Below are 14,511 nucleotides of genomic sequence, written 5' to 3'. Positions count from 1 at the left end.
AGCCAAGTTGACTTGTTTAGAAACATGACTGAGACAGGAACTGCGTGACATTATGGGAAAAAATGGTATTATGTTATGCTTGACAAGCCTTTCGAAAGGAAATAGAAAAAAAAAATAATACTTCAACTGTGATTTTATATAATGCAATGCATGAATATTCAGGATTCTTGAAACACTCAGGAATTATTTGGGCTTCTTTTGTATTTTCTTTTATAGCAGCAGAAAAAAAAGCAAAGAAAGGAAATACAGTCAAGTAGGTAATTCTAGCCCTGAAAAGGCTGACTTGAGTCTTGAAACTTCAAACACCTAACATCTATAACCAAACTATCCTGTCAAATGGTAAAGCTCTTCAATGGTAATACAAGTATTCCTTTCCAAAATAGGAAAAAAGTGAACTTGTAGCTTAGTTAAAAACATAAGGCTATGCAACGCCCCATTATTGAATGATATTTCTGGACCATATGCAAAAAGTAGTCTTAAATAGAGGAAAATATTGATTCATTTATGGCATTTGATATTGATTATTTCATGGCGCTCCTGCACTCTTCTACTTGTTTCTCTAACGATCTTTATAAAGGTAGGAATTTCTCTTCCTTGATGGAAGAGGAAGCGTTATTATAAACTGCTTTAGACTGCAAAGTTGTTTAGGCAAACAGGATTGAATAGAAAGAAGCACAAAATGTGTGCAGGTAAACTCATCCATATTGATGAAGGATCTTAAAACAGGAAGGAAACATTAACTTGATAGGGACTAGAATGAGGCATGACTTTTTATTAATGGATCTTGAATGTATGAAGACAATGATATACTCTGTGGGATGGATTCCTATAAATAAGATCTCTTAGACATGGGGAGTAGATAGGACATATTTATAATGGGATTTGTGAATTGGAAAGGATGAGAAAATATAAGATGATGAGATAATTGGTTGAGCCTTTTAAAGGACTGTTTGAGAAGAAGCATATTGAAAGTAAAATTCAGTGCTCTTAGGAAACACTGAAATGCATAAATTAAAGCATTAGGAAGAAGATACAAGAAGAAAAGCAACACTTGGAAATACCAAGTTTGCAGCGAAAAACAATGAAATAAGACATTATGAAGATTTATGGCACTGGAATAAGTTGACATTCAAGTTAGGAAGTTTTAATTGGCAGAATAACACTCCTCACTTTGGTTTGTCAGTTTGAAGACTTGGTTGTTCTTTAGGAAACATTGATTTCCTGAGGTCCTTTACTTGCCTCCAGTTTAAAATGTAAATGTCCAATTAGCGTAGAGGTCATCTTTAATGATTACAAGCTGTTACTTTTCTATATGGTATATAGACTTTTCTATATGGTATATTTTCTGTGCTGGAACCGCATGTTTTTATATTCTTGTTCATGATGTGTTAGAGTAGACTGTTAGAGTAAAACAATATTTTGACTTGTTCTTTACAGGAGTGGAATGTTCTCATTCTTGACTGTCCTCTGTGTTGTTTAAAGCAAGTCCTTAAATGTAAAACCAGCAACTTTTACCTTAGCTTCCTTTTTAACATAGAGGTGGAGTGATAGTATTGTACTTTGAGGCAGTAGCTCCTGAATTGGAAAACAAAATGGAAAAAAAAAAAAAAGCTGAAATTACAGATTTAACCAATACACTTTTTAGACATTGCATTTAGTATTGAGGAAAAATATTTATTTCTATTGAACAGGGCTTTAAACTGTTACTTAAACTTTTTTTCACTACTGACAAAGAAATGGGAGAAGAATGACTCTCTCACATGCCTGAAGATCTGGAGTAGACAGATAGTTACTGTTCTTCTGTATTCTTCCCACAGTGCTATCCGGAACTAATATTAAAAAAAAAAAGTTCACATTTTTACATTATTTTTAATGAGTTGATTCTTTGTTTGGATAGAAACTGACTGACAGAGTAGAATGGATTGGAGATGTTCAGCTTGACTGAGTAAGGTTTAAATTTGGGGATGAAGTTCTGGTGAACTAACTACTTGAAATGCTGATACAGAATTGTGATTTGAGTGGTACAAGTCCGAAGATCCTGCTTAAGTGAGACCCAAGCAAAACGCAGATGCCTGTTTTCTCCTGTTGGATTGGTGTTAAATTGCTCAGATAAAATCTGTTCTTGTCTTTTAGCAGCTGCTGAAAGTTTGTTTTCTGAGATTGGAACAAACTTACACTTCAAACACTGAGAATATCAGAAGTTATGCAGGGTGCTTTCTTTAGTCATGTTTAAAATAGATACTTGGAGCAACATACATGTAAGTCATGACTGAAGGACTTTTAGCTATTGACTAAAATGACTGTTGGCCATTCTGAAAGAAATATTGAAGAACAAGTGTTTACCTACCAAGTGAAGAACCATTTTTGAAGAATAGAAAAATCTGTTCTCTCCCCTTTGGTTAAAACAAAAATCTATCTCCTGTGAGGTATTAGAAAAGCTTGCTAATACAAAAGAAGAGAAATATTTTTCTCAGGCAGCATATCATCTTGCTTTTTGTCCAGCATATCTCTGAATAGTGTTTACAACCACAGTTCGGGCTGGAAGGATGATTATACTTAAAGCAGAAGTCTGTATGAACTCTGGAAGTGCCTTCCTGCCATACTTTTCTAGCTTATTTTCAAGAGCACAGTATGTGTGCTGCTGTATATACCGGTAATGCTGATTTTCTTAGAATAAAGCAATAAATATTACTTTCTCTATTTCTATCTTAACAATAAACTAATCATAGACAAGTTAGTTGTAGTTAGCTCATTTTTCTTCAAGTGTTTGCAGTGAGGAGGATTTCCATTTGGTATTACTTCATTGAAGTTGGATCATTTCAGCATAGTTGATTATGGTGTATTTGTGTACTTCAGTATGGGTTCTGGTTGCCATCACTATGTAATGCATACCCTAAATAAGCCACAATATCTTTCTTACAGTATTAGTAGTACTAATAGTCATAGATGTTCCAAAAGCAATAGAGTTGACAAGTTGATAAGATACAGAAGCTATCTAAAATCCTTTTTTTATATCACTAAGTTTTTTTCTGCAGTCTTGAACTTAATCCACTGTTATTTGATCCTTACTGAATATTCTGATGGACAGGAATAACATCTGTGTTTTAGCTTTTTATGTACTTGTAATTTTATTGATATGCTTCTGTTCTCTGAGGGCTAGCACAAGCACTTAGATCAGAACAAGGCAGCGTCAGTCACATGCTTGGGAATGTTGGTGTTTGCTATTTATGTTAGTGCTAAATGTATTCGTGAATAGAGCTGACACAGAGCCCAAGTACGTAGAGTTTCAGTTCTGTTATGAAATGTAGTAGATGCAGATAGTCCTTGTTCTCTATCTGCTATCAGAGAACCTCTGTGTTCATTATTGAGTTTCTTAAAGACATGAAGAAATAGACTACGGATATGCCGCTAGGGTAGGATAGTGCTGCTTGATCAGTATCTACTGCTTGATTGGAGTCAGCTTTAAGACTTCTTTGTTACTATAATAGCCATAAGTTTAGAAAATTAAGAGATCTGTAAGAACTACATTGATTCTGGTCATGGAACTGTTTTTCAGAATCCAACGAAAGGCAAATAATGGAATAAGTGAATTGACTAGTGTAAGTACGAGAAGGCATCAAATAACAAGATGCAATCAGGTGAATTAATTACGGCCTTTCTTCTGTTACAACATAGCCAATATTCCAAAGGATTGATAGACTTAATAAAAAGAGCAGTGGACTCCTGTTTGGATTACCCAAGTTTTACTGCTGTATATGGCTGTATTTTTATTAGCAAGCCACACTGAACAATAGGAGCAGACATAGTTAACACTGAGATTGTAAGATGTTCATGCTATATGTGTTTTGTGAAATTCTGATGGCTGTTAGTTATTGTCCTGTTCTGTGAATAGAACATCCAACAGCTCCTAACATGCATCTAGCTATTGGGCCTTGCAATGAGTCTGAAGTAATACTTCCGAGACATACTTTGAAGAAGAAGTTTAGGCTCCACAGAAGAAGTTGACAGCAGAAGATCTAGGCAGCATGGAAAATCAATAGCAAAACTAGTCAGCAAAACAAACTTAAGTAGATGAGATATAAATATATCTGCTTTAATTAACAACAAAAAAGCACTTTTGCATTGGATATTGCCTTTAGAAATTTATATTTTTTTCAGAAGGAACAGCTTTATTTAATTTTATCAAATAAAAAAATATTTTATTTCATCAAATGGAGAAACCAACATGTTATCCCCTTCTACTGTTAGTAGTATCCAATTAAATTCCTTCTCAGTTAAATACTTCTGTGCAATATCAAACTGTATTTATCCATATGATGATAGTGATGATTGTGAAGACTTGTACTGTATGTTGGATTTGACTTCATTTGTCTTGTCTAAAGTCAATGTCATAAATTTAAAAAGATTCTTAATCTCACTCAAATATGCTCATATTTAAAGTCAAATTCATGAAAATAACACTGGTATGTTGACAACAGCATTTTTCTTCCCACTAGAGATTATCTTGTATGGAGTGCTGTAAAAGGTGGTCAGTTAAGACACTTGAAAATGACGAATACGTTTTTGTGATGGGTAATGTATTTGTGTAAAATAAACCTGTTCTGCAGTTTTGACTTGCTTCCACTAACTTTTCTTTCAGAAAGAACATTTTGCTTTGCAAAGCCAGTGTGGAGAGAGAGATACTGGGAGGTTGCAGCACATGGTAAATAAAATGGCTCAAATTCCTAAGCAAAACTGATTTCCTCTAGTTTCTTAAAATAAGTGTGAGGATGTTTTATGGCATGAAGAACAAAATACTTGTCTGTCCAAGGCAATAACTGTTGCATGTGTGGGTTTGCTGTCCATTAAGTTAAATGAGTCAATAGGACTTCAAAATACTGTATTTGCCAAGTAGTTTTGCTGGCGAATTTAATCATATAATCACTAGAACTTTAAAGTTCTTGTTGAATAAAATAACAAAGAACAGAGATTCTAACAGACACTTAGATAGTCTGTTTTGATTTTTAGATTTGAGTTAAATTCTAACTTTGAAACAGAAGTTAGAAGGTCAACTTTGAGTAGTTATTAACATTTGCCATATAATAGTCTTAGTGATAGGAATTTTCAAGTTCATGTTTCTTTATACCTAGGATTATTTTGGAGATCATAGACCTTTCATTTTCATCAGAGGTTTAACAAGAACAGAAATAGTGGGTTCTATACATGAAATATGAAACTGTTTATTTCTTTTATGTGCTTAGAAAGCCATGAATGGAAGGCAACTTACCTGCGAAGCTGAAGAGCTACAGGAAGAACAGAGTCTTCAGCATATATATCCTGTTTATCAGCACACATATTACAAAAATTGGAGCAGCAGACACCCTCAAAGCTTTGGACCTGGGAAAGTTTACATCAATCCAAGGGAGCATTACGTATGATTCCACATGCAGATGATAACTTTAAGATACGAGTTTTTTCGTACTTGTTGACCATACAACCAATATGGTTTGTTGGCTTTGATCTCTAAAAGATTTTTTTCTCGTGGAAAGAAATTGCATAGCAATTTTGTGTAAGTGAACCCTATGGAATTTGTGACTTAACTTGATTCTAGCATTTGGAATGTATTTCTTTTAGCAGTTAACAGTACAACCTCAGCCTGCCAAATGAGGAGCGCGATGTAGCTTTATTAACCTTCATAGCCTTAAGATGTATATACTACAGTTCGTTAGTTTGACCCATGACCGAGTGCGGTTAGGCTGTTGCCCCAGTTATCAGTGCATATTCTCTCCCTAAACAGATGTTATAAAATTGCCTATGTAAAAATGAGTAAAAGGCCAGCAACTGAATTCCAGGTGACCTAAGTAGTAATAGGCTATCAGTCAGGTTTTTTTGCATATTGGAAAGCCTGGGGTAGTTACCATTTTGACTGGCCTTAGTAATTGGTTTCTCCACTACCTCTACCTCTCCCAGTCAAATGAGCAACTAGACTACCTCTCAAGTACTGATTTACTGCTTTATAACATGTTGGGTGTCTTCCCACCTTGCAAAAACAGACATAATTTTGTTATATCAGGAATTTTGTGTTCCTTGTTATTTGCACCCGGGCTGTCAGTTGATGTACTTTCTGGTTATAGTTTCAGAGTAGGTCTACATGAAATTTAGTTGCAGAAAGTAGACTGTTAAAGCTCATGACTATTTAGCTATTTTCTCAGTTAAGTGTTTCAGAGTTCGCTCTTGTTGGTCAATAAATATATTTCATGTTCATTGGTTTCCTCTCAATTTGTGATAAAACTATTGCCATGACAAATTTTTATGTCTTGACAAGAAAAAGAAAGCTTCAGTAGTCTTCAAGTAGCTTTCAGTGCTGTTCTTTCATCTTAAACAGTACTGTGAAATAACTGGTGAATATACTGATGTTACCAGTACGGGGTGTTCCAGATCAAGTCTTAGGAGTGTGAGTAATGGTTGAAAAACATGCTCAGGAGCTTCTTAAAGTAAATTTTCTTCCAGAGTAAAATACTCTTCAAGTAAAAAAAATATGTTTACCAATGCCAAAATGATCTCATGAGACAGTCTTGAGGTTTAAGACAGCAAGAAATAAGATGCTGACTGAAATTGTTTTGGAGAAACTTACACGTATGTACAGAGTAAGGACTTTGTCAGATGACTTTAAGACAAAACATGTAGTATGGCTATTTCACACTGAACTAACTTGTTACAGATTGAATATAACACCTGTAATATCAGTGTGTTTTTTTCCTGCAGACATGATTTGATTTTTGAGACAGAAGACTCCCCATTGCAGAAGCAATAGAATTGAAACCTTGTACAGTTAAATGTGCTGCAGGCAGAATGCTTTTAGGAAAACATGTATTAATCTCAATTGTAGTAAAATTAATGACATCACTACAATAGGGTTAGGTAAACGCTTGCAGTTTGGCACAGGCAATAGCTAGAAGCTGATGGTTTAGATGCCCATTGTTTGGGCACAGTATCCGGCATTAACTGGTATCTTGCTAAGCAACTTGCTTTTATGTGTGGATGAAGCTGACAGCTGAAGTTATGACAAAGCAGAATTTTGGGAAAAACTTGTTTCTTGGGAGCTTTCTTTGGCTGTTCTCTTGTGGACTGATGAGCATGTTCATTTAAATTCTGAGCAACTGTTTTCAACTTTGAGGCCTGCTGCTGTATTTGAGACCTGAAGAAGGGCTTGTACACCCCAAAACTGTTTACAATGTAAGCTGGCTTCTGGTAATTAGACCAATATTATTGAGCAAGACTTAATGCAAAAAATATGTTGAAAGTGCTTTACAGGGAGGTTCAAAACTGCTGTTGTAGTAATGCTTACAGTAAATTCATTAGTTTAATATGATACTGAAAAGCTAGTAACTTCCTATTATGATGACATAAAAAAACAAAACAAAACAAAACAAAAAAAGCTTGTGAGTTTAGACACCATTATTCTACTTTCTTTTCTTAATTGCAGATGCATTTTGTTTTGAGGAGTTGAGATGGGGGAGAAAGGGGGAAGGGAGGGAGAATGTTGGCAAAAAAGTCCATTTTCTAGTTATTTCTAAAAATTATTTCTAAAAATGTAAGATTAGCTTAAAGAAAAATGTAGTCTTCCTATGTTGTTCAAAACAACAAAATGTTTGTCAAAATAAAAGTTTGAATTGTAAGCTCTCCATCAGCATGTACTTTGCCCTAAAGTAGTTAATGCAATGTATTACCGTAATTATTACCTGTGAGAGGATTTCTTTGTAATATATTCAGGGACTTGTAGAGTATTAACTCTTCTGAAATGTTGCCTACAGTCTTAAGTGTGGCTAGATGTTGGGGGGAGGGTATTTTTGTGTAGAATTATCTGAAGATAACAGGAGAATGCTAATTAGGATTGCACAAAAGATTGCTCACATAGAAGTGAGTTTGATCAGCTTTTTTAAGGTGTAGAAAATGTCTTTTTATTTTTGTATATCTTTAAATGTATTTGGATTTTGATTCAAATAAACGTATGAAATATAAGTTTTTATATGTTGTTTAGATTTAAGATTAAATGTACCCATTTTCTTGGCATGATATATTTCTTCATGTTTCATTCTCTGGTTCTGTATGTGGAGCATATGATTTTTTCTAGCAGTATTACTTTTGAATACCTGTGGTGTTGGATGCTGAAGCAAGATGTTCTGCCAACAGTTGTTTTATTTAACAGGAGGCTTATGGTACTTGATGAGAACTGAAGTTTGAGCCTGCAGTCCATTTACTGAGCTCTGAATTATCTGTGTATCTGTGCATTTTACAATTGCATTTGTTGTATGCATTTAAGTGGGATAATGTGTGCGTGTAAATCACTTGCTGATTCTTGATTGGGTGCATGGTAACCATTGACTTTGGGATGACAGTTGATTTGCACTTACTGGTGTACCTGATTATTATTTATTTATTTATTTATTTATTTATTGTGAAGATACTGCCATGTTTTGTGCCAAAGGACAAGAAAAGGGGTAAGGGAGAAAACCAAAACTGACCAAATAGGAAGCTGATGCATATGTCCACACAACTGTCAAAAACAAAGTTTGAGGCTCTCTTTGAAGTGCCACTACCCTTCACTGGAGTAGTGAAGTGATGCTAAAGAGGGTAGTAATTGTTGGGAATTACTGTGCATCTGGATAGCACTTGCTCTCTCAGGATTGCTTCAGTTCTACTAGAGCTTGTATCTCAGTATCTCACCCTGACTAGTAACAGTAAATAATTAAAATATAATTGGACATGCTTCATTAGAGGTATTCTTGAAACCTTTCAAATAACTTTCAAATAATTGCCTTAATTACTCAGTGTTCCTGTAAATCCTGTAAATTAACAGACTAAGACAACCTTGAAGTTTTTTTCAAGCATGTTGACCTCTAATACTAACAAGTGTGTGCTTGTTTTCTAAGTGCAGATGAGGGAAAACTTCTGGATGTCTATACAGACCCACAGAAAAAGACCAGCTCTTCTGTAAGGCTGGAAATTGGAAAAGACACTATTTGAAATAAACTGGTCAAAAGATAAGAGATGAAATTCAGCTTAAATGTAATATGAAATGTAATATGTTTAACTCATCTTGGTGCATTAGTAATTAATAGTTGTTTGCCCTGTCTTCTGGATTTTACCTACCAACAATTTTATCTTGTACCTAGTCCCCAGACTGAAATCTGTGATACAGACAAGAAGTTACCAAAGGTAGCTTTTTATGTTCCTATCTGCGACTTGCTTCGCTGTTACTAAAATGCTTTTATTGTAAAACATTAAGCGAACATACAGAGCTACTTGCTGTACCTATTTTTTCTCATATTTAGTTGAAACAGTAAATATCAGGACAAAATTGTGGTGTCTTTCTGGTAGGCCTGTGCAGTTACAAAAAGCTGACAGTTACTGCCAGATACGTATGTGGTCAGTGCTACTACCCTCATTAGGTCTGTTGATTGTCTGGCGTAACTATGGAGTTATGCATATTTGTGCAGTCAGTTACAAGATGCACTGAGTGATAGAAAATGTTAGGATTATTAAGTCTTGACAGCTGCTCACAACTTGAAGTCAATAACTTTGGTCTCTGAGAGGAGCTTTTCCCTGCTTTTTGCTTATGACCTATTTAAGAGAACAGTTCATGTACTGCGAAATTGCTTGGGACCAAAGAACCTAAAACACTTTCTATTCCAGACTGTTAACCTTTAAAAAAACACAGGTGAAATTCTAATGTGCCTTGAGATAATCTGTTGTTGAACTTGTACAAGAGAGCCTAAACTTCTTTTTAGCCTTTGTGAAATCTAAAGATGTACAGTTTAATTGGTAAGTGAAGTATTGGTGCATCTCAGTCAGGATCGTGCTCAAATTCTGCATATCAGACTACAAGACAATGTCCTGGAACCAGCAACAAGTTTGTTTCATTTCTCTTCAGTTTCAGATTTGTTCTTTGTCAGGATTGTCACTCATTCATTTTTGCCTTTAATAGCTGTGTCACAGAAATGTATTCAGCTGTGACATTTTGTAACAAGTCAGACATGTCTCTGAATTTTGTTTCAGTGGTCTTTTGGTGATAAATTAAAGTAATAGTCTAGACAGAGAATAGATGTCTCCATAATTATACATCTGTTCATGATGCCACTTCTCCCCACTTGATTGTGTGATGTGCACCTTAGGATGCAAGGGTGAACTGGGGAAAGAAAATGAGTCTCATTGCATCAGAATGGGGTGCCTCCTATAGCTGAAGATGATAATTGCAACAGACTTTGTGCCTTGAAATATGCTCAGCAGTTTCTGTCTGTCACAGGTATAGTAACTGTGAGTCAGCCTAGTTTCCACACAAAATTGATAGGACAGCAGATATTTTCAGTTAGTATGTTACTAGAGTGTTTTCAGAGGGGTGGGTGGGAGGTGAAGTGTGCTACTTCAGCTTGAACAGTGTACTTGTTTCATCTCTCAAGTCAGAAATGTCACAGAGAGAGATCCATGCATGATGTTTTTGTGGCCTGTGTTACTGATGACCCAGCTAAATATGTTTATGATACAGAGTCCAGCCATTTCACCATGCACTGGATCCATATGAAGTGGAGTTGTGGACATGTTAGATACAAGAGTCACATCCAGCTTTATTTGCTTGGTTTCTGTTCTAGGCCACGGTGTTGGAATAGCAGAGGGGGAACCTTGCAGCCATTGCAGTAGTGGCCTTCCCTCTGCAGTCATTCTGAATGGAGTTACCTGATGATACAGCTGCAATTTTTGATAAGGGACTGAGTGTGGGTTTGCCGGGGCAACCTGGTTTCTACTCAAAGAAGCTGTTTGAAGTTGGTAGGCATGTTGTCATGTTAAGCAGAGAGAAGAAAAATATTTTGCTTAATAGATTTCATGACCCTCTTCTCTCTGTCAAGTAACTAATTTTTATCTATATTTTCCAGGTGTAAGAAAAAAAACAGGTGATGGTGGTAGTCTGCAGTTTTAGTCTCTTGGACCTCTGTAACTCAATGCAATGGAAGCTTCAGAGATTTTGTTCTTTCAAAATATCACTGAAAAAAAATGATGGTTTAAAGCTGAAGTCCTAGAAAAAAAAAATGAACAGATGAGTGGAATCTGTTTTCAAGTTGTACATTTTAATTCTTTATATTGTAATTGTTGTAATTAATATTGTAAAGGCATTTATAAAATTTGCAATGATTTAAATGCAGGGAGAAGCCCTCCTGATTACCAGGTTCACAGGTTTGAAAACTACACGAATGATTTAAATTGGGAGGGATGTCTGGAGATTATCTAGTCCAATTTACCACTTGCCTCAGAGTTGTATCAGATTACCCAGAGCCTTGTCCAGATGAACTTTGACCAACTTTGAGGATGGAGCTCTGTACAACCTTTCCTGGCATATGACTACCATCACAGGGATAAACTTATTTGAACAACACTTGCTGTAACTTCTCTGTTGCCTCCTACACAGTGAAGACACCTCTGAGAAGAGCTTGGCTCAGTCTTCGCTGTAACACCCAGCCCTGTTAGGTATCTGAAGACAGCAGGTAGCTTCTCACACCCCTCAGACTCCCATCTGAACAGCCCCAGGGCCCTCAGCTGTTCACTATGCATGATGTGCTACAGCCCCTGATCTCTCCATGGCTCTCCCTGGGAATTATCCCAGTTTGGCAACATCTGTCTTGTACTGGGAGGGTTAAGGCTGGACAGTACACCATGAGGCCTCACAAACACTAAAAATAGAGAAGACGTCTCCCTTGACCTGCTGGCTACACTTGTAGTTACAAAGACCCATAGGCAGTTAGCTGTCATTGCTGCAAGGGCATTCTGCTGACTCAAGTTGTTATTCACCAGGACTCACAGATCCTCCTCTGCACAGGCCAGATCTTGTTCTCTGCTTTGTCTCTGTTCCTGCATTTTCTGAAGATAACAATTGAGTTAATTTTCTGTAGCTGAGGAATTGAATACTGCTATATACTTGGTTTAACATGTGTACCATGCATATAGTTAAGATATGTAGTTGCCATAAACTTTGACCTTGACTTTAAAAAAATCAGTTAGCTCTCATAAAGGGGAAAAGTTGCTTTGTGTGTTGTTTGACACTGGATTTGTAGTTTTCTTGCTGTCACATTGCAGGCGACACACTTTGCTGCCATGGTAATGAATCAAAGGTTACCTGCAAGCCAGACAACTGTGGTATGTGCAGCTGAAGATGAGCTTATTTTCTTTGTGCCTTTAAAAATACTTAATTAACTCCAGAGACCTTTCTAGCTAAGACATTTAATTTTCAAAAAAATAAATAGAAGATAAAAGAGTAAAGATGGAGTCACACTTGATTGTTCCTGTTTGTTAACAGATTCTCTGTAAGGACAAAGTCACTTCAGTGCATCATCCCATAGTATGGGTCTTGGTCACATCTATAGCAGGATAACTTCTTGTAATGATACTGACTTATGAATCTAACTTTCCATTTCCCTGTATCATGGGTTTGTATTGGATAATTGATTTGTAACTAGCACTTCTTACAGGACTGGTGTCTCCAGTTTTCAGGAAGGTGTCCCCACCTTGTTAGGTATGTACAACTCCTTGTATGATAAAATTATTTTGCTCACGGAATCCCCAGATCTGCCCAACTGCTGCATTCAGAGGTGGAAGGGGAAGATACCTGAAAGACACGGCAGCCTGGCACAGTGAGATGTGCTGTCCTGCAAGTGTCCTTGTCCACTGGAAGAATTTCATGCAATCTATACTGGATTAAACCACAGATGGATTTTGCCCTCTGAATCAATGGAGCATTCGGATTAAGGGTCTGTGGAAAAGGGAAGCCATATGAAGGGCCAAGGGTCATGACTGAAAAGACAATTTGCTATTTGTCAGAATAAAGACTGATCTACCTCTTCATATGTGACAAGTGTAATTTATTTAAGAAGAAAAAGAAACAATGTTTAAACACACGCTACCTCACCTCCTTATCCTCCCCTCAAAGAAAACAGCCCCAGGTAGCATCATAGCAGGATTTCGTAACAAATTATGAATTATTAGGTTCAGAAACACTTTAAGGGGGAAGAAAACATGATGTACTTCAGAACTACATCACTTTAAATTGTGCTTTTCATATTTTTTCTTAACTGTTGATTCACTCTGCAGTTTCTGGAAACAGAAGACTGTTTTGTCTTGACATATGAGGAAAGTTCCTAAATGCTGTTTGCTCTTTAGGGTTAGCATCTCAGTACAATCTGCAGTAGAAACTTCTATCACATTTGCAATGCTCACACTTGGAAGACTGCAGCTGCCAAACTTCACTAAGGCTGCCTAAAACTGACAATACAAAAAATCTTGTAAATAATATGGTAAATGGTGGAAAATAACAATTAGTTCTATATTGGTGGTTAAATATGCTAATGTACAAACAGACTTATATTGGAAGATCAGGTAATTTTTATGAACCCGGGGAAAACGCTGTCTGAATGGGCAGCAGCAAAATTAAGGATGTCTGCTGAATTACCCAAGATATAAATGCAGAGAGGGTACTTTTCTGCTTTAGATTGTTATATTATGTGCCTTTCAAGCCTTACAAAATGTTTATTACAACTTCAATATTATTTGTACTCATAGCTTTATCTGCAGAAAATATAATTAGTAGCCACACTTACCAGAGAGTTCAAATGCTTTTGTCTTTGTATTTTAAGTAATACGTTGATTAAAAACCACTTCCCTTTTTTAACAAATGTTTCAACTCCGAAATATTTGATTGGGGGAGGTGGGCATGTAAAAAATGCCCCAGTGAAATCTTCTGGGACATACTACTTTAATGTAAGAGTAACAGGACATATCAGGCTGTGAAAATAACATTCCCTGCTGTCACATCTAGCTGCTTGTAAATTCACAGACTGACATTATTTCATCTGTAAAGCTGTTTTGTGTCCATAACTTTAATAGAAAGACTGAGCACCTGATAACTATTGGCTACGGACCTCCTGATTTCCAGGTTACAGGTGCATTTGGTAAATCCATACTAGTTACTCCTATGATGAATTTGCTGTCAGTTTGTAGTTTTCCTTTCTGGAGTCTGTTATCCTCTGAGTGCATCTATATGCAATGCCTGTAGTTTTCCCTTGTACTTCAGTGTACTGGATTAAAAGTAGTGTTCATTGCTGGTAATGCTTATCTATTGGATGTAACCACTGTAAGAGACAAATAGCTTCTGAGCCACCTTCTCTCCTACTTTGTCCTGAATGCTTAGGCTTTTAAATTATTTATCAAATAGCCTCCATCAAATCTCACACCCAGTATCTATATCTCAGGTAGTAGTGTTGTTAAACTGTAGAAGAGTTGCTTTTTTCCTATATTCAGACACATGGGAAACAGCATGTGGTTCCTTAGCTGCATGTAGTTCCTTGATCACATGTGGTTGTATATCTTCCCAGGGGCTGGCAGGATAATTAACCTGGCTTCAACTACTTGAAATGCTATTTTTGTTGAAGGAGGATACATAATATGAACACTGAGGCATTAGGATGAAATTAATTCCATCAGAGTGGC

The 14,511-nt window shown here is 36.3% G+C and overlaps 1 protein-coding gene across 1 annotated transcript in view; it reads left to right on the top strand.

The window, feature by feature from the left end:
* The window catches only part of NECTIN3 (nectin cell adhesion molecule 3), a 64,459-nt gene extending 56,951 nt beyond the window's left edge, over positions 1-7,508 (top strand). Inside the window, exons 8-9 of the mRNA XM_082755777.1 lie at positions 4,640-4,702; positions 5,241-7,508. Coding sequence (XP_082611903.1) covers positions 4,640-4,702; positions 5,241-5,417 — 240 coding nt within the window. The 3' untranslated portion in view covers positions 5,418-7,508. The remainder of the gene's footprint in view (positions 1-4,639; positions 4,703-5,240) is intronic.
* The last annotated feature ends 7,003 nt before the right edge of the window (positions 7,509-14,511 follow it).

Source organism: Aythya marila, assembly GCF_965140915.1.
Source record: "Aythya marila genome assembly, chromosome: 1".
NCBI lineage: Eukaryota > Metazoa > Chordata > Aves > Anseriformes > Anatidae > Aythya > Aythya marila.
This window is presented reverse-complemented; position numbering and strand designations above follow the sequence as displayed.